Source organism: Gymnogyps californianus, chromosome 1 (genome assembly GCF_018139145.2).
Source record: "Gymnogyps californianus isolate 813 chromosome 1, ASM1813914v2, whole genome shotgun sequence".
In the NCBI taxonomy this organism is placed as follows: domain Eukaryota; kingdom Metazoa; phylum Chordata; class Aves; order Accipitriformes; family Cathartidae; genus Gymnogyps; species Gymnogyps californianus.
Genome location: NC_059471.1, coordinates 24,717,835 through 24,739,659, shown reverse-complemented (window position 1 = coordinate 24,739,659; position 21,825 = coordinate 24,717,835). Strand labels below are relative to the sequence as shown.

General features: G+C 36.4%; 1 protein-coding gene across 2 annotated transcripts in view; it reads right to left on the bottom strand.

Annotated features, from left to right (window-relative positions):
- Nucleotides 1-21,825, bottom strand: part of PDS5B (PDS5 cohesin associated factor B) — an 88,727-nt gene that overhangs the window by 57,215 nt on the left and 9,687 nt on the right. For both annotated transcript variants that reach the window (XM_050914959.1, XM_050914960.1), the window contains exons 6-10: nucleotides 15,074-15,154; nucleotides 12,728-12,868; nucleotides 4,561-4,676; nucleotides 3,032-3,126; nucleotides 639-784 (exon numbers count right to left, since the gene is read on the bottom strand). In XM_050914959.1, coding sequence (XP_050770916.1) covers nucleotides 639-784; nucleotides 3,032-3,126; nucleotides 4,561-4,676; nucleotides 12,728-12,868; nucleotides 15,074-15,154 — 579 coding nt within the window. The remainder of the gene's footprint in view (nucleotides 1-638; nucleotides 785-3,031; nucleotides 3,127-4,560; nucleotides 4,677-12,727; nucleotides 12,869-15,073; nucleotides 15,155-21,825) is intronic.

Below are 21,825 nucleotides of genomic sequence, written 5' to 3'. Positions count from 1 at the left end.
TAAGGGTGCAACAGGGGAAAGCATGTCACCAAATGAAAAAATCAGGTGATAATGTTAATTTTAAAAGTTTGCCATCAACAGCTTTGTTTACCATGCTTTAACATAAGCAGCAAACCTCAAATTTTACCAAATAATGAAATACAGCTAAACTAAATTTCAAGATTATTCAAATTTGAAAGCTACTACATTGATTTGCAGTCTTCCAATGATCTAATTAAAAGCAGGTAAACTAGCTACCTCTGATGGTGGAACATTTTTCATCAGTAATCTACAATACATTTTGAAACCTGCTTGCAAAATTTCTTAAGAAAAATGTTAGCAAGTTTTACAAGGGTCTCATTTTACCTAAAAATTTTACTAAAACTAGACAACTGGAACAACATTGTGCTTCACCCTATTTTTTTTTTTGATCATACTACCTTAAATAAAAATACAGCATAATGAAAAATGTGGCATTCCAGTCAGGGGCAAAAGATGCCTCATCAAATAGACTGCTTCAAAATTTTTTCCATTATATTCATTTTCGTTCGTCATTTTAAAATTAGTTCAGCATTTTTTAGAAGCACTGCTTTTTAAAAAGCTGAATTACAGTCTAGAAATATAACACACAGCCATTATTAGTACTAATTATGTCTTACCCGCTTGTCCAGTGTTCGTTCTCTGACAAAATTAAGCAGGTGATCATTGACAAGCAAAAGATCTTTTTTAGCAGCAGTAACTATGGATACTATAACATCATGCCTTATGGCCTCTTCAGGATCATGTGACCTTACTTTAAGATATTCTGGAAAAAATAGAATAAGTATTTCATTCTAAGTATACAACTGCAGCTACTTTTCTTTCTCTAGACAATACTCAACTGACAGAAGCAGAAAACATGATTTTCTACTGTTTTGAGCATCAACAGTAAGAAACCAATAGTTTTCTCTAAGATCAACTGGAATGTCAGTAAAACTTTATATTTGCTTAGAATATCAAATATTTATATTTCTGATATTATGGAAATAAGAGTTATGGGGTTACATTTTTATTTTTATTATTTCTTCTAATAGTTAGGCTATGTCTACATGAGCAACTATTACAGCCAAACAGAACTGGATCTGTAAAGTAGAACAGACAGTGCTGAGAACTTGATAACCACACTATATACATTTTAAAGCCTTACTTTAGGCTAGAGGCTACTCTCTTCCTGCAGACTCCATCCCCTTTGGCTGCTGGAGCACATTAGTTGCACTCCTGATCACAACTTCTGTATTATCCACAAGGAATCTAGTTCACATGCTACAGGAACACTCCACAGTGTGAGCCATGTAAGCATTGTAAGCAGGGACAAATCAAGAGACATACTTCAAAAGCATGCTCTTTGACCAAGCTATAATGCTTATTTAGACATGTCCTAGTTTATTCACCTTAAAACAATTTTGCTAGATTATTTTGGCCCATTGCTACTTATTTCGTAGCATCAATATCTTATACTATCAACATTTTAAGATTTCTGCTTATAAGTGTCAAACATGTTAGCTACCTCTTGTCATTTTAGAAAGCTGACAAATAAAATGGCAAAGTTCAATTATCTTTTTAGAAGCATGTGTTTTAGATTAATTTAGAAACACAAACGGGTAGGAAAATGCACGTAAAAGTTACTAAAATAACTGTACACAGCATAATCAGTGAAACATTGAGAACATTAAGAAACATTGAAAATTCAAAGTCTACTCTGAATGAAATAACCAGAGGTTACTGTTCTCTTATTACTGTTCAATGACCAGTGAAAATTTTCAAGTCTCATCTGAAATATTGGCCATTAATGTTTCTGGTAATCAGCACAAGTGTCGAAAGAGCACATCAAGAAATAAAGCTTTGCACTTATGGAGGCTATGAAATTTGAAATCCAAATAAGACTTTTTTTTAAAAAACAGGTTTGTTCCACAGGAACACATAATAAACTAAAACAAACGAAGAACAAACGCCGTTGCACAAAACAATTCTGGTCTCAAACACCAGTGAGTCAGAGAAATTTTTCAACAATTTGACTTCAATAAGTGCTGTGGGGAGAGAGAAGAGGGGCAAGCAGAATTACATTTCCCAGAGGATACCATTAGAGGGGGCACAAAGTCTTTCTGCAATGTAAAAAAGAAAAAAAAAAATCCTTGAAAATACAATTCTGATAATCGAAGAGGAAATATCTTTACCATTCCATTAAAGAAAGGTCCAGAAACATTTTGGTTTTTTTTTTTTTAAGCTGGCTTAACAATACCAATAACTACGGGATGACTCTAGCCTGCCTGTATTTGTGTCTAACTTCACAAATGCTCAGCAAGCAGGAGAGCAATCCCATGCACTTAGCAGCCCTTTAAATTCCCTCCTTAGAGCAAACAGACAAAGATACTACCTCCAAAAAATTACAAGAAGTAGGAATTTATTGATCGGGGGAGATACTGTCTCCATATTCACTCTGAGGGGAAAAAACCCGAAACCAACCAATTCTAATTACACTTCTTTCATTAAGACATTGGGAGGAACAAATACTAAACACTTTATCTATGCCAGTTGCCTTCTTCCTACAGAGGTCTTGAATTACAGGCTGTATTTCATCTGAAGGAGCAGGAACCAACGGCTGTGGTCACAGTTACAAGGACTGTTTTCATGTTTTAGACAGTGGCTGCATAATATTTACACATTTCAGCTTTGTGGAACTGAAGTCACCACTCTGCATCCTAATTAATAAATGCCATGACCATTAGGTTAGCCAGGCTGTCTTTGCCTGATCCCACGGTGCTTAATTTCAACAGCAGTTGGGAACGCAACTACTGTAAGAGAGGGAGAGTGATCTCTTTGGTTAAGGTATTCTTTATGTACAATCCCCTCAACCTGAGGAGCAGCACTGAAGGCAGGGACTCTGTGACTTAGAACTCCAACCTCAGTTACGTCCTCCACAACATCTGACAATGTTACATAGGATTACAACTAACCTTCCTGACTTTTCCAGGAGACTTAAAATTGTATTTTAATGTTATAATAAATCTGGTACCTGTTAAGTCTTTTGCTAGGTCGGGATGGTTCATAAGGCAGTGACTTGCAAATTTCACACACTCAAGACGAATAGGTACATGGATATCATTAAACCTATTTAGAAACAAGACAATGCATTACAACAACAACAAAAATATCACTTCTACCAAAGCAATTAGTTTATTTCTACACAATCTCAGATACCTCTGAAAAGATTTCTAGACTTCCCATGCACAGTTACATGCATAAAACATCTCTGACTTCACAGTATTAAGTAGACTGTCTTTACCTTAAGAAAAAATTCCTGTGTTCATTTATTAATTCGTGTTCTGAACACAAATAGAAATATCCTCTCCTGGTATACATGAAAAACTCCCAGGCAGACAACAACTATTTCTTAGAAAGATGTCTGACATATTTTAACTATCTTTTCTGCAATGCTCCACATAATTAACCATGAACCATTTATCAGCAACTAAAAGTTTTATAAGACTGTGATATTCGTCCCCTCTTTAAACTGTATGATAGACAGCAAACAAATGGGCATCTAGCCTAGTACAAATTTCTTCTAAGATGAATCACTTCAACTTCTGTAAGATTTCCTTTTGAAAGACTGAATTAGGTTTGATGCTTGAAAACTAGTATTTTCTCATGTTTAATTTTGATATAAGTAATTTTATAATAAAACTATTGATGTAATGAGTTACAAACAACTCTTTTGAAAAATTAAATGCATTTTCAAGCTATCCTCAAAATGCTTGGTTTTAAAAAAATTAAAAATCAAATTTTAGAACATTATTGCTGTTAAAATGCTTATTTATCAAATAAAGAGGTTTTAAGGAATAACTGTTTTAGTAAAAACCAGGTATGTTTTCAAAATCAAGATATTTTGAGAATGGTTCCTTTACTAACACAGCTATTATAACTTAGCTAAAATCCTTGAAAAAAGTAAATATGTGTATGATTCATAACTAGTTGAAAACAGTAATTATGAACAACAGCTTGCACGTATTCACATTGCTTCACATTATAACACAATGAAGCATTTTCTTTTGGGCCCAATTAGATCTCGTATTTTTTGATGACATGCAATGTTTTAAATAGTTATATGCTTTCAAGCAAAAGGCCTTCCCTCAATTAAGTTTCCCGTACTTTTAAAAGTAGCATTTCTTTGAGGACTCTGGTTTTGATATGATCAAATGCTAAATTATAAACTACTGCATTTGTAATAGTTTATAGAATTTATCCTCATTGAATAGTTTCACTTGTGAAGAACTTTAAATAAACTATTCCTTTTTCTTGACAATGGCAATATAGTTGCAAAAAAAATTAACTCAAAAGGGATGATTTGTAATTGTTCACTCTGCAGAATCACAGATGCAGATGTATGTAAAATAATCTCGTTAGCATTATCTCTCAGATTTCAGATAAAGCAGCAGGAGGGAACTCACACTTAGCTGTGTCACTCAAAAAAAAAAAAAAAAAAGTTGAATTATACGTCATTGAATGTTTTTCCCCTTCTAGGAAGGGAACTAAACCAGCATATACCTCCCCAGGTAGCACTGCCAAAGTGGCTTGTTTTGAGATGCCAACTCCGAATCCTTCGCCCCAAACATTTTTGCCAGAAGTTTTACAACCTGCAGGCGTTCTTCATTGTCATTGCTCTGGAAAATGAACACATTTTTTTTTTTTAAAATAAAAAAAAAAAAACCCAAAACCAAAACCCAAACCACCAAACTCAAAAAAACAGAGTTCTGTTTTGTATAGCTTTTACACCAATACACTTATATACCTCTAGAAATCGTAATACAGATTAATAGACTTTTCTTGTATACAAATGTGTATCTCAAAACAAAAAACCTTTATTATTTTGTCTTCTCCCAATAATAGTGAAGGCAGTGAAAATGAAAAACAATGTAGAGACAAAAACCAATGTGAGCAAAGCCTAGTGAAAAATACACAGATACATACATCTTTTCAACCCTTATTTACAGGTTACTGATCCTGTTCGGAAATCTGATATGTGCCTGTACAAGTCTACACAAATCCAAGCACAACACAAAACTCACAAAACTCATTCTACATTTGTCTGCACATAAATGTTTACAGTTGTCTAGAATAGTGTTTAGTTACATACATTTAGTTAAAAAGAAAAAAGTTTTTAGAAAACATCAGATTAAGTACCCAAGATCTGAGATGCACAGAATCTGGTCTTGTATTTAAGTCTCTCTTTAAAAATGCTGAGTTACAACAGATACTTTTCTTTCATATTTAAAATAAGTAGCAGCAGAGATAAAACAACGTCTTATCCAGTATATTTTCATTATCATTGGTTTGCATTACACTTGTTTAATATAACACACAGCATTTGAAGCTTAATACATACTTTGGGAATGTGTGCTAATATTTGTGCAATTAGCATGCACTTACTGTTCACCAAATTTTTTTATTTTGCCTATTAAAGAAATGTGCTGGTTTTGGCTGGGGTAGAGTTAATTTTCTTCATAGTAGCTGGTATGGGGCTATGTTTTGGATTTGTGCTGAAAACAGTGTTGATAACACAGGGATGTTTTTGTTATTGCTGAGCAGTGCTTACACAGAGTCAAGGCCTTTTCTGCTCCTCACCCCACCCCACCAGTGAGCAGGCTGGGGGTGCACAAGAAGTTGGGAGGGGACACAGCCGGGACAGCTGACCCCAACTGACCAAAGGGATATTCCATACCATAGGACATCATGCTCAGCACAGAAAGCTGGGGGAAGAAGGAAGGGGAGGGATGCTCAGAGTGATGGCGTTTGTCTTCCCAAGTAACTGTTACGCATGATGGAGCCCTGCTTTCCTGGAGATGGCTGAACACCTGCCTGCCGATGGGAAGCGGTGAATGAATTCCTTGTTTTGCTTTGCTTGCGTGCTGGCTTTTGCTTTACCTATTAAACTGTCTTTATCTCAACCCACGAGTTTTCTCACTTTTACTCTTCTGATTCTCTCCCCCATCCCACCGAGGGGGAAGTGAGCAAGTGGCTGTGGGGTGCTTAGTTGCCAGCTGGGGTTAAACCACGACAAGAAAAAGAAAAAGAAAAAGAAAAAGAAAAGAAAAAAGAAAAAAAGAAAAAAAAAAGAACAACTGGCTGCAACATTTCTTTGAAAAGGGAGTAGCTAAAATTAGTTGATATTAACTAGATATTATTCACCCCTTATTATTTCAGTCTTTTTCTGGTAATAAAGACAAGGACTGTTTAAAATACTGTTCTTTTCTACCATCTTTGACATTCTTATTAGTTCAACATCACCTTTTGAATGTGAACAAGAAATAAGAGCACAATGTAGCTGTCAGAGTTCTCTAATACGACAGCACAGTCTTAAAGACCAACTGTTTCTCATATCTGACTCAATACCATAAATGGGGTGAAAAGTTTGCCAGTATGTCCTTTTAATTCAGCTCCCTAAGAACAGTAAAAGCATTTGTAAAATCCTTAAAGTAACAGAGCAAGAGAAATTAAGGTTGAAGAAATCTAACATTGATACATTACTACATTACAAGAGACCGTAGTTCTTCCTAGTACACTTTAGTATTAAGTATTAGCAGCATTAATAGTAAATCCATTAATACATTTGTCTGCATTTGACTAATTTTTCCAATTAAAATTCAGATTGACATTACTGAAAGCCATCTACAACCTCCTCCTCCTCTTAATCTGCAATAAATGATATCTTTTTTTCTTGATGAGTTTTAGCTTGTAAGTGTCCATTACACTACAAATTCTTATTCTGTGCCCTCATGGTTAAGAATTTTAAATTTTTTTTGTAGCCTATATTACTCCAATCTCCATTACTCACAACCCATCCACTCCTGCTTAAACCAACAAAATATTAAAAATATTAAGCATCTCTGAATTTCTCTAGGTAACCAACACAGATCCAGAGCAAGACACCCCAGAGGGTGGGGAGGGAGAGGGGTGGAGGGTCGGGAGTACACTAAACATTCAACTACTTAATTACACAGCCAGAAATATAGAAAAAAAGAAAAGAGGCATTAGGAAAAACCCCTAAAATATCCTTAATGAATTAGCCACAGAAGAAGCTTTCACTGTATTAGCCACTAATCCCATTGTAAGACAAGCCACTCATGTTTCTAGTCCTGTTTGTAGAAACAATCAATCAATATTTGTGATTATGGACCAAGAGGATTTGGCACTTTCTAAATTTGTGCCCAGATGTTGGTCTCCTTGAAACATTCTTATATAAGCTCCTAAAGGTAATAAAAATCAACCTGTACTACTTATTAAATGAATGCATCGCTGCTACAGTCTCTCTCCTTTACTCTAATCTCTACTTCTTTTTCTGAGGGGAAAATAATGAGTATCATGAACTCTGAAAAAATCTTAATCCTTCTCCATTCTATGAGACATCGTGTACTTGAAGAGTCACATCCTTCACCTCTTTTCCTAGGTATGATCCAGCACTCTTTATGCTTAATAGTGTTCCACAATGATTTGTCAATAAAAATTGACATTGAACACTGATATTTTCAGTTTCCCATATGTGCTCCCAACACACAGGCAGCTGCTCTTCTGCCTAGATATTAGGGTCTGTCACTAACAACAGCTGAAGTTGGTCAAATTGTTATCACTATCAAGTCCAAAAGAATAGGCAGCACTGAGGACCTGGGGGGATTTGGGAGTAGAAGTGGACACATGACCTGAAACTTGCCAAAAATTTTAACTACAATATCTGGGAAGAAAGGCAGCTCTACAGTAATAGAAGTCAACCTTCTATTTATTTTATTCATTACATCATATTGGCTTAGTAAAATGGTAAAGCCATTATGGTTATTTCCTAAACACTCTATTCATAAGCTTTTCATCCTCCTGAACATTAAAATGGTATTTACTTTCAGTAATACAAATTTCTAAAATCCAAATATCAAATTTGCATGAAGAAATATCAGTTTCCTTTACAAGCTGACCTACACTACAATACATTCTTACCTCTGTTCTCTCCTGCACCAATAATGCTTCTGTGTCACTGCTAGATCTCTAAACACACCACCTTAAAATGCCAAGATCAGGCACAAATGACTGACCCTCACAAAAGAGGTTAAGTTAAATGAATTTCAGTGCGCTTTCTCCTGCTAATCCCCCAGAATTCTTTCCAAATTTAGGTAAAAAAAAAATAATTACCAGTAAGAAGCAACCATGATTTGACACAGCGCTCTCAGAGTGTTAGAGTTTAACAATACTCCTTTTCCGCCACGTGAGAACATAGGAGCTTTTTCTTTACAAAATCTATAAAGGTGTGGTGGGTTGACATCAGTCAAAAGCCAAACACCTATCCAGCCTCTCACTCACTCTCCTCTCCAGAGAGGGGAAGGGAAGACAACAGAAGGAAGGTTAAAAGGCTCATGGATCAAAATAATGACAGTTTAATAGGTAAAAAAAAGCTGCGTGAACAAGTAAAGCAAAAAGAGAAATTCATTCACTACTTTCCATTGGCAGGCAGATGTCCCACCAGTTCCTGGAAAGCAGGGTCTCAGCATGCATAGTGCTTGCTTGGGAAGACAAACGCCATGAGCACAAACATCTCCCCCTCCCTCCTCCTTTCCTTGAGCTGTTATTGCAGAGCACGTGTCCCCTCTCAACCTCCTGCCCTGCCTCAGCCTTCTTACTAGTGGTGGGGGGGAGACAGCCTTTACCTGTGCAAGCACTGTTCAGCAACATCCAAAGCTTCAGTTTGCTATCAACACTGGTTTAGCCACAAATATAAAGTACAGTACCATACAGGCTGCTACAAAGAAAATTAACTCCATCCCAGTCAGACCCAAAACAATAACTAGTTTGTCCACTTCTGTTTGGTATGTGACATGGCACAGTACACACATGACTGCATTTCAATTCTCTTCAAACATACTTAAAAGATTCTTGGGATAGATAGGACAAAAAAAAAAACCAACTGAGGGAGTAAAGCACACAAAAGCTGCACATTTCAGAGAACACCAGTTACTGCCAGCAACCTTTCATTCTTCATCCAAGCCAACATGTACAATTCTCACAGCAGTTAAAATTACCTGGCATCGTGACCAAACTGTATGGTCATTGGTTGTACCAAAATGGCAAGGTGCTTGAACACTAGGTGGCCACATTGTTTAGATCCAAAATAGTAAATATGCACAACAGCGTTACTGAGGCACCTAAGCTCTCTCACAAGTTCCATACTAAAAGTTTCTTAACTCCTCCATAGGTGGTCAAAAATTTATTTGGTCACTGACAGGAAAGCTCTTGGATTTTTCCCACTAAGAGACAGTCTAGAACTTCCATAAGGCCCTGATCCCATGAAGACAAACCAAGAGGCTTCCTGCCACAAGGAGTGCAAAAGAAGTTCAGGGAGATGGAGAGCAAGAGATTTGGATCCTGTCAGGTAATGAGTCACAGACACGCAGGAGTTTGTTCACATCCTCAAACTCCTATCAGCCACAGAGGCTGAGAACAAGGCAGCCCAATCAATTGGAAGGCAGTGGAGATTGCTCAGTGAAGCTCACCTGCTCGTTGGGAGAAAACCACCACCACTTCATTTGCAAAATGTGCCACAAAATGTTTAGAAGCAAAGAAATAAGACACTACACGGAAATTCTGGTTCACGTACAGAATATACAACTAGTGGAAGAGTTGCTGATACCAGGAAGAATCAGTTTAGAGAAACAGGATCACTATGAGAGAAATGCCCAGCACCCATAGGCCCAGCACCCATACTGTGAGACTGAGTACCATAAGGTCAGGATGAAACATGTGAACAATCCCTGAAAGAACAAGTCAAGAATACCGAGAGCTTTCAGCATCCTTCAAGAAAAGGAGAAGGTCCTCAAAATTGGAACAATCAAGATCAAGAGCACCTCTTCCCCCTCACCCCCGCTTCACTCTAACTAGACTTTATGGAAGGCAGCATGGCAGCCCTTCCAATCATGAAACAGGACTACATCCAACAGACTTCACAGATTTCAGTCTGTCCTCAGACAGAACTCAGTAGTTCTCATAAGCCCGGCAGAATACAGATTCACCATAAGCTAAGCACATTCATGGGAGAAGCCTGGACATGACCTCCCACTAAGCAAAGTTACAGTTCTTTGCAGATGATTAGTTGGAGACACTGGGCATATGAACTGCCAACAACAGCATACTGTTGAAACTTCAACAGCTTCCAACAAAGCAGGACTGAGATCCAGTTTCTGCAACGTTGTGTGAATTTTAAATGATTGCCAAGTTGTCCATCACCAGAGTCACAGAATCCTCAAAAAAGACAGCAAAGAGCCCTTCTTAAGCAAGAAGGTGTATGTCCACCAGCATTACTGAAGCATGCGTTCTAAGACAGAATGTGTTTTTCTAATGTGGCCACTATAACACCATGCACTGTATTCTATCTATGAATCTTTGCATTAGAAAATTTGTTCAGCAACTTCACCCAGTGAATTACCAGGCGTTGTTTTTCAAGTACTAAGTGGAACTGAAATATGCCATTTACTCCATACCAAAGATGTACTTTTAAGCTCTCTCTTATGCAGAAAAGATTAAGAGGACAGCACCAAAATGGCATACAGATAATCTCCACTGGCACCTGATAATGGTGGTTATGTCTCTGTCACACAAGACAACCAGAGACCATCAACTTAGATGAACCAGACTCAAGAAAGAGAGAGTCCAGAAGACTTGATAGCACAGCATGTCTACAAAGGGCACCAGACTTCTGCATTCTTCCAGAGAAATGTATACCAGCTCTGCAGCATGCCCTTAAAATTCCTGAAAGGCCATCTACATGTCTAGACAATTCAGCCCACTTTCCTCCCTTGTCCAAAAGGCAACAGGTTATCTAAAGATGGTCATCAGAAAACTTACAGAACAACTCTGTCAACTCCATCCAAAGATGTTACTGGCTGATAATGCTTGGTGGTGGTAGCATCAGCCCACTAAGCTCCAGAAATTAATGATGTTAAGATAAGAGCAAGGTGGCTGGTGTGACACTTAAGTCTCTGGCACCTACTATCCTTGGGATAAAGTATAGTGAAAAAACTCCCAGCAGTGCTAAACACAAAAAAAATGGAGGAATTATAGGAGGAAGGTGTGTACAGAACCAGAGGCAGGCTGCACAGAAATATTTCTCCATCAGCATCAGTATCTTTTTATATTCAGCTCAGTATTTCAAGTTGCTCCAGAGGACATCCTGGTGGCGGTGTACATCTCAGTCTCAGCAATGTTATTACAACTTAACTGACGCGAACGAGCATTTTGCTTTGGGTGGAGGGAGTGTAGCTGGAAAGGCTACCCTCAGTGTAAATGAATTCATCCCATTCACCAAACAAGATTCATCAGTAATCACATGGCTCCAGGACCAGAACATCCGTCTCCTTGATGCATCTCAAGTAAAAGAAGGAAGGAAGGATGAACGAACTAAACTATGTTTCTCTTTAAGCGCTCAGTAACAGGAAGCAAAATACATATACCATTAGAACATACAGATGGATTTTCTCAAGGACAATCCTTCAAAGTCTTTAACCACATTATCCTTCTTCCAGGAATTCCTGTCTTCTCTTGTTTGGTTAATAATTTCCCACTTTGTCACCAAATGACATCCCAAAAAAGTGAAGAATTTTTTTCAGGTTGTCAGTAATCAAGTTCTACAATCTTTGCCTTCGGAAATCCCATGTCACATCATTCTTTTCTTATATGGAGGCCTAATTGTTATTTTCCAACTTATTCTGAAGTCCTGTGCCCTATTGAGCTGACCTTCATTGTTCTTCAGCCTTTACATGACAGGGCCAGTAAAAAAAAAAAAATTTAAAAATTGTTTAACATCTGTGCGAAAGTAACCATTTATCATTCTCTACTAGCAAAAAGACTTTTTAGATAATGTCAAAAGAATTTAAAAAGAACAGCTCTTGGATAAAAATGGCTCAAACTACAGCAAAACATAAGAAAATGCTTTAAGAAATTGATTTATTTCTTTTAAATTAAAATTTCACTGAAATGATCAAAAATACTGGGTTCCATTCAAATTCATGCAGAACTTGCCAAGTTTGCACATGAAAATATTTAGCCAGAACACTTGGTGTCTTGCTCAGATAAGTCTACCAAGAGTCTAGTTCATCTGGCCAAAATTTTTTTTTTACTCACTGCTTTTGAAGCCAATTATAAAGAAAATGCAAGTTTTCAAAAACACACACAGCAATTACCCAATTTATCTTTGAAAAGCACAGATCATATGTCCACTTCCATGTGTTCAATGCATGCAAGATGAGATCATTCTGACACATCTTCACTCCTCAAAACTGACAACTCAACAGTTGAGACAGCCACAGCTCTCCTTCAACATCATCTGCTTTAAGAGTAACACAAACCTCTTTAGCAGCAAAGCAGCAATATGAGATCTTGGAATACAGTAACTGTCCCACTGGTAGTCCCATAAGTATTATTTGAGTATTTGCCCCTAGTATTTGACTTCTATTATCACACCTGTATATTCAAGAGCCGTATCAGACAATCTCATAGAACAAAAACTGGACAGCCCTGTGAAACTATGCATTTGAGCTAAATATACTCCAGAAACTTCTGTTTTACATGTAAGTATTAGTTTTACATGCCAAATAATTTGATTAGCTTGTCAGTAAAAAAATCACTAATAGTCAAAGCACACACATTTCAAAACATATAAGAAAGAATAAGAAGTGTTTACCTTAAGTTTGAATTCAAGCTGTGGTAGAACAGAAAGCAAGAGGTGACTGTCAATATTGTATAACTCCAGAATCAAGTCAAACACATGCTCTGACAGGTCACTAATTGACGTTTTACCAAGCATGAGGACCTGATTGAAGAACTGGAAAATAAAACAGAGTATACATCAATAACAAGAGTATATATACACTCTTCTAAATCCTCTGCTTGTCTACCACTAAATCTACCTTTTAACCTTACATCATCTATTTCACTGAAATAAAAAAAAAAAAAAAAAAAGGTGGGGGGCCCCCCCGCACATAGATCAGGATTCTGTAGTAGAAATCTTAAAATATCATGGTTTTGTATTCAATATTACACGTAAAGGAAAATACATTAAAAGTGATGTTTAGTTTACCACAGCAAGCCTACAAATAATTTAAGAAACACAACTTGAGAGGAGTTCCAGTGCATCAGATCTTTTTATAATGTGACTATATTTAGAGTCATTTCACTATTGAAAACAATCACTTTTAAAGTATTCTAACATTCAGTCAAATCAAGGCTGAAACAACTGGCTAATTACTACACTACACAGTTGACAGGTTAAGGAGTTGTAAGTAAAAGCATAGGAATTAATAACTGACTGTTCCAGAATTTATATTTACAAGCAGCATAATGCAGCTGTAAAGCAATTATTCTTTCTTGGTAAACTTGACAGGTTTGAGGGAAACTTCATACTTCTCATTAAAGAAAATATTTTCTAATAGCAAACATTAATTCCACACTACTTTCCACTGTATCCTCTCATAATAGATGGGTAAGAAGCAACTAAAGAGGAATATACTACCCCCTACTTGTAAGGAGGGGGACATAATTTGGAAAATTTTTCTTTGGGTTAAAACAATACACAGGTGTGGCTAAACAAATTATACTATTTCCACCTGCCACTAAGGCAACAGAATACACTTAACTGGCACTTCAGTGTCCTATTCCCAAACCTGGAACAGATGAACATCACAACCCACTGTACCTGACAAGGTTAATCATATCAATAAAGAAACTAAAACCATGAAAGTATCACTTTTTAACGTTATAAAGTGAATCCCAACAAGTGATGCAACAGAAAAAGTCAACAGTTTCTAGTAATAATGACTAGAAAACAACAGGTAAGTCCATTTCATTAGAAGCTAAAGACTCCATACTGTCTTGCAGAAAAGTTTTCCTTTTCTGGATACAGAGTTGCCTGGAGAGTATATATTCCTGGTTAGGAAACTAACTCCTACTGTGTCTTTAATATATTTCAAGAAAGAAACTAACTTTCAAAACAAAGAAGTCAGCGTACTATTTCCCACTTGTGGGAAACCAAAAACTGAAGACTGCATGTACATATTTTCCATAAGAGGAAGATTCTTATTGTACAGACTTCCTTAAAACCCACAAAATGTCACACGGTTTGTAATCTAACCTTACAGATGAACAACATTAAAAACACATTCCCATGTAGCAGTATCTTTCCAAACAGCAGGTTTGACTAACAGGTTTGAAGTAAGAGTTTTCACTGAAGATTTTTTTAAAATCTTAGAAGGTACTCACTTTCCAAGTACCACAAGTGTTACAAGTCTGAAAGCAATAAAAAGCATTGAAGATTTTTCTATTGTTTTCAAGCTCCTGAGGTTTTGGATAGCTGCCATGAGACTGGCTAAATTCTTAACTACTTTAAAAAAAAAGTGTAATTTTTTTTTTTTTTCTATTGTGCAACTTAAGTTAGAGCATACTCCTGTCTGATCTTTACTTCCTCTCATCCCTCTTCTCTTGTAATGTCTATGACGTCTACACTCGACTTGGCTACAATCTTCAGTCCACTCACTGGTTTTCTTCCTTACTAACTATTCCTAGATTCTGTTTACTCTTCTTTTCTTGTGACAACGGCATTAAGATTCTGCTCTATCTTCACTTCTCTTAGCTTCTAAGTAGCCTCATCTCCTCACTAGAAAAAGAATTTTGCCACAGGAACAATGTGTTTCTATATTTTTATCAGAACGATACATATAAGTACATTTGGTCTTCCAGTCACATTAAAGATTGAAGTGCAAAGTCTCCCAAGACAGCAGAAAGTAAACTATCCATTGCATTTCAGAAATCAAAATTGTTATGGGCTTAGCAGTTTCTATATGGTTAAGAATTAGACTCAAAGGGACAGGTTACGCAGTGCTTCATTCATATAACAATTCTCTCAAAGAACAATTGAGAGTTTGTAAAAAGTTATTTTACAGCCCTATTTGACTATAGGCAATTCATTCTTTTTATAATACAGCTCAGTTAAAAAACGTATCGATTTCCATATTTGTTCGCAGTCTTCACTTACATTAGTAATGTACGGTTCAATTGCTTGCGCTGTCCTCTTTAGTAAAGCCTTTGCCAAATCATAGGCTTGCTTGTTTAAATTCTGGGAGAGGGGGGGAAAAAAAACAGAAAAGTTTTAAGCACATGTATTCATCCTAAAATGAAATACAACAATTTAAAGCTATGACATACTGATAAATGCATTAAAGAAATAGCCTGTTCTTTTTATACTTTCAGCAGTAAAGATAATATACAAACCTAGTCCAAACAGAGCTTTGTAGTCTCCACTGGTATTACTGAGAAAACTTTCTCCTGGCAAATCGGGGCTTACTTTTCAGTTGCCCATCTAAGCCTGACACTCAGTGAAGTCAGTTCCTGCATTTTACTGCTCCTCCTTATCAGCTTCCCCCAAAAACAAGAAAGCAATATAAAGCAACATCGAGACATTTACAGTCTCCGCAGAAGCAAGATGCTGAACAGGATTGTGGTAGAAAGTACGATTCTGTCCTTGCATCAAGCAGCCACCTGTGAACCACCATCACAGCCTCTCCATAGTATCTTGCAGAGATACTCAGTCTGTTTGACTGAGATAGCAAAGAAAAAAAAAAAACCACCTAGAATTTTAGTTCGTGAGCAAAAAGAGATGAAGAATACAAACTAATGAAACTCTAAAAATAAAAAAGCTCCACTCCTCCAACATTCCAATCCCTCCATTTGTCTAATTGGGTTATTGCTCTATCGTTTCCTTCCTTTCCCAGCACACATTCTCCACCCTCTAGTTCCTATGTCCTTTCTCCAATTTCTATCACAATTATTTTTCAAAAATTTTCAGAAGAAAATGCAACTCAGTCCTTGTGACACCCACCGCAGACTTGATTAACACATAGAAGAATGAAGGAAAAGTCTTCAATATAAAAAAATACATAGTCTTTATTAGCTAAAAGTCTCTTTAAAAATATAGTTGCCCCAATTTTTATTAGTCTTTGAAATTAAAAAACCCCAGCATATTCCATTTACAAGACAACAGTATAAACGGGCAGTTTGTGGTTGTTTTTGTTTTTTTTTTAAATACATCTCATCCATAAAAGGAAGAAAACTTCCTTTTAGCATAATGAAAAGCAAACACAAGATGCATTGCCCCACCCAGGGTATTTCTTCGCCTGCATATGCTTGGTTCTTTGTAGCTGTCTGAATGAGAGATGATTTGCAAAGAAATGGAGAGTATTGTCTGTAATTTCAAAAACTGTATAGAACTATAGGCTTCTAGACAGCAGTGGGAACAGATTAACATTTTCTGTTAATAAAAAACAAAAGTAGTCTTTGACTTGCCTACTGATAGAATTAAGTTATGTTACTGAAGTCAAAAGACTACGAAGGTTCATGCCTGAAGTATCTGTTTTACTCAGAGCTACTACGGAAGGTGAATAAAAATCCCAATCCTGGAAAGATGCTCGAATGCTTACGTAAGATGCTAACATCCTTACAATTTCCTCTTACCTTATCTAACCAAGATACAAGGGTCAACATTGGCAGTCTTTTTATAAAATTGTACAGCTGTTCCATGTCCCAGAAAAGAGAAGGTTCTGCATGCTAGATTGCTCTTTATGGTTAAGACAAAAAAAAAAAAAAAAAGGCATTTCCACCTGTAGCATTTTTTTTCTGTTATTTAGCTAGTTGTGACTGTTCACGAAATAAAAGGCACAAATAACCATAACAAGGAACGAATGCCACTTGCAATTCTTGCTCTGATCCTTCTTGACTTCCACAGTTCACCTCCACAAAAACAAAGAAAACTACTTTCACCTGGGTAAGAGTGAACTCTAGATCATGAGCAAGATCTGATTTACGTATAAAACAAGTCTGAACAGCAGACCTAGCATAGCAGACTTCCAACAGGCAGGCCTGTTCTGATTCACATTAATTACAGTTTCAGCTTGTATCTTTCACACAGCAGTTCATTTTAAAACCTTAGTGTTTGCTGAGATAAATGCTAGAAGTAGCTATTTGCAACCCTGAGTAACATATTCACATTACACTTCATTCTAGCTAAAAAAGCTGCAAAGAGAAAAAATAGTCTAAATCACAACTGGCTAAGGAAAGTTAGCTTTTTTTTTCGCATCTCATGTACTTGATTTAATTGTGCCAATAGCCAGGGACCTCAAATGTCCAGAGGCCAAACTTTTTGAAAATAACAATGCCAAAGAAGTCTTAAAAGCGCACGAGAAAGTTTTCTTCTCCCTTTTCTAGCTTCAGGATAAAAGCAGAAACAAGAAAAAGCAGCACTGCCTTAGCTGAAATGAAAACAGGAGCAACCCAGGCCATTACCAAATAGGTTCAAAGATCTTTTAATGTCAAACCTATCTTTCTGACTAATTTAATAGCCACAAAGATACTTTAAACTTTGCCTGAAGGAGAAATTTTATAAGGCTAAGACTTAATTTAACAAATTTCTTCTCTGTGTTTATCTAAACTCTTTTATCATTATCCTCTCTTCAATCTTTCTATACATTCATACATTTAGAAAAAAATTGACACGTATTTCAAGATCTTCTAATGATTTAAGAAAGTGCTCATGATGGGGACAATAATCTTAATCAGGATGCCTCTAAGAGCATGTAAGCACCCAGTGGGGATAAGCTTTTGAGAGTCCTGAATTGGGTAGAAACCAAGCCATCAGCTGGCAACACTGTTTAAAGTAATCATTAGTTATTACTACATTTTGAAGGAAAAAGCAGAAATAAGTATTGATTGATGAGGACAAACCAAAGAACCACCCATGAAAAGGCAGAACACAGATCTTCTGCAAGATAGTTGAGAAGTTACATTTAACACCTAAAACAGACTTACAGGATGCTGCAGACAAACCTCTTCCCCCCGAAAACCTCCAGTTTTCTTTCAGAAAAAAACGTTAATAAACAGAGGAGAACTTTTTTTCTAATGCTTAGAAGGCCTCCAGCAATAATATTTGAAGACAGACCATCCTCATCAACCATAAGTTCTCTCCTTTGTCTCAATTCCTACCATGATTTCTGTGTATATATTGCTAGCATTTCAAACATTTTACACTTCTGGAAGACATTAAGAGTTTTGCCAACTCATTTTTCATACCTGTTCTTCTCTGGAATGTTTGACAAACTTCTACTGCAGACACAAGAAGCAGTGGCAACCTCTCTGACAGCATGCCACAGGCATTTTTGTGTATATATAGACAAGGCTCGCCAGAACAGTTTGCCACAAGGCCAAAAATCAGTTGTACTGGTACAATGGGGTTTGCAGTGATGGAAATGCATACCCACCGATTTTTTTTCAGTTACCTCTCAATGTCCAATTTAACATAGCTCAAAGAAATTAAGAGTGAAATAATTTGTATTCGTCCTTTAAAAGGGAAAAAAAAAAAAAAAGACAACAGAAAACAAATGCCTGTCCCTTACTTTTTCTTCAAAAAGTATGACTAGTTAGCATCAATCCAGTCCTTAATTTTGTAACTTTAGGAGTAAAATCAAATGTTAAGTCTGTATCTAGAGCAAATATTCTCAAAAAACATATATTAACACATTATTTTCATGGAATTTGAAAAGGGTCTTCAATTTTATTCTTATTATCAATGGCACAGCAGCAGAATTTGTATCCAAGAGCACTTGACAAAACAGTTCTAAGAGATTCTCTAGTTCTGCTGGGGGAGGGAAACAGGTTTCTAAGGATGGTTGACAACAAAAAAGCTCAGCTGAAGTGTTGCAAAGATAGATAGCAGTAATTATTAAACAAGTTCCTAGTAGAGACAGTTAGGAATTTAATTGTCAATATCACTTTTTCAAAAAGATAAGCATGTAAAGCATGTGGGATGTGCAATGTGGAACTCCCTGTAGTACTCCTGAGGCTGAAAATGGAACACTCTGGCAAACACTCAAGGAAATAAAGTACAATTTGCCTTCTAACACACTGCACAAACACAAAATTGTTTACAGGTGCTGCCATAAAGGCTTTATAATCTAAGACGACCATTAAAAGGGAAAGGAAAACTACTGATTTTTCTTGCCTTTTCACATTGACTACCTCTCCCTTGCTTCTGGTCTTTTCAGGGTTTAGTTCACTACTTATTTATTTCACTCCCTCTTAATATAATCCTATCAAAAGAATTTCAGTAGAGTCCATAGAAGAGAACAAAAGAGAAACCATAAAAGGAAAAAAATAATTAAACATCACAGAAATCAAGAGTTGAGCACATGGTCAGATAAGTTTACTGTTTTATTGATTTATCTGATAACTACTGTACTACTCAAGCAAGCCTGTGCATACTCTTAACATATCTGTTTTGTGATATTAGCATCAGCCACTTTCATTCAGGTTTACATCAATATGGCTTTTATTCTGGTCAAGTGAGATGGATGACAAACTCAAGTGAGCTAGAGCAGCTTAGACTACTTCAGTGACTACTAATTATGGCAGCCAGACATTTGATAGTACTTCATGTCCCCAGTATATGCTCCTTATTCCTGAGATTTTGCAGCCGTCCTGCTAGCACCATTGCTTATTAGACTTACTACTCAAGACTATGGACCATATCTAGCATTTCTCTTCGGAAAAATATTGACCTTGGTTTTAAGGGGTAACAGCATTGAGTTAACCTTTGGTAAATTGTTCAACTAGTTACAACTCTTAAAAATATTCATATAATTTTCACATTGATCTGTCTAATGTTAAATTTCAGTTATTGGACCTTAGCATCTGGAATCCAAAGGTAAAGGAGCTGTTTTGAACCTCCCGTTCCTGATACACACGTACAGACTGCTCCTTTGATAAATTATACAGATTAAGCTCCTCAAGTCTTCAACCTAGTGTTAACCAATACAACTATTTATACACCAGAAGTCATACTAGCTCTACCACTATTTTCTAGAAAACAGTCATTCAATTCACAAGGGCACTCCACATTCCCTCACATGCACAGCTTTCCTTCTGGCTGTATTAAAAATACACCACTTGCCTGTGTCACTTGCTACAAACGTTGTTGTATCTACAACAATCTCTCAATCTGATCATTTTCAAACCTGAACTAGTAACAAATCTATGCTCCTTCTACTCCATCAAAAGTATTCTTTTGGTCCCCAGGGAATCTGGCTAGATAAGGATTCCCTACTCACCATTACACCAACACTTGCCATTATGCCATTTTCAGTGGCCAGTCTGATTTTTCAATTTCCCTTTCCCACAGCCTGTACAGCTTAATGGCTAGATCAGCTAAGACATAGTTCTTCTTTATGGTGGACCTTATCCTTAACCCCCTTGTAGTTTTGTGCTCAGTGGACATGAGTGGAAGAATTCTCATTCTGAATTCATTACACATTTCCAACATGACATTAGTAGCCACAGAGCACGGTTAGATGACTATGTAAAGCTCCAAAATTTTAAATAAACACTATATGAAGACATTGAGATGAAACAGAAAAATATTAGAAGCTTCTTTCCATTAGTATGAAAAGGTTAAAAAATTAAAACAAAGGTAAAAGTACTCAGAATATGGTCTAAAGTTATGCAACTAATTCAGGTAGCATCCTATCCAAAGAGCCAGTTTCATTAAAACAGAAGCAGAAGAAAATGCAAAACCCCAAATACCTTATCCTATTAAAATGTTCAGTCAATAACTTTAAATCCACTATAAACCAGAATTGTTTCAATGCTATATTCAATCTAACAGGATGCAAATTCTTCAAGTCAAAATCAGTTTATTAAACATGAATCATAGAAACAGTACAATCAAATCAAGTTGAACACAGCTGACACAATGAAACAACAGATGCTTAACAACTGAGAAAATACAAATTAAAGTATTTTGCATAGTCTTGCTTTTGTTTCTTGTATTCCAAGGCTTTACTTCATAAATCTGAATCTTAGCTACACAAATTTCAGCCTAGTCCTGGCACAAAAGTACTAGACTCCTTGAAGGACACAGCTAAAACATTTCCAGTGAAAAAAAACAATTACTGATCTATACTAAGCATTTAGTCTTTCACTGTCAACAGAAAAATAATTTATGTGCTGTTTATTTACTGAAGTTGATGGCTTGTGGTAAGGCACACTATGTTGTGCTACTTGCTCTATTCTTCAGAGCGCCTTATGAAAAGTCTACTCAGCTTCTTCAGGTACACCATTTCAAAAAAAACAAAAAAACAAAAAAAACCAACAAAAAAACCCAAAACAAAACCACACCAACAACATTCCACAGCTGCAAAAATCTCTCAGTTAATACCCACTTAACTTTACTGTAGTTTCTAAAAAGTATAAGTTAGCCCCTTCCTGAACACACTTCAAAAAAAAGCTGTCAGATGAGTCAGAACTGTCCAAAATCCAGCTAAGTATACATTTCCTAGATAATTTCCCAGAATCCTGGTTTTTTTGTCATACACAACTTACAAGTCATCTTCTACACTGTAGCCCAAGAGATTCCAGTAGGACCCAGCTAGTTTTCTGAACAAAGTAGTCAAACTTCCTTGCTTTTTAAACGTTTAAGTGTCACAACACATGCACAGTTTGAAGTTTTTCCTCCGTTCATCTGTAGGACACTTCTTTTTTTGACAAAACTTTATTCATAAAGGAAAGACAGCCATCACTTGGGCTCTTCAGGCACCACCATTTCTGAACATAGTTCTATGGCTGCATCAAAAACATACCAATGTGCTTTCAGTAACACCAAGTCAACATTTCTGAAGTACAACAGAGCCAACTACAAATCAGCAGTCATAACTTTTTCCCTCCCACTTAAGGCAGCACATTAGT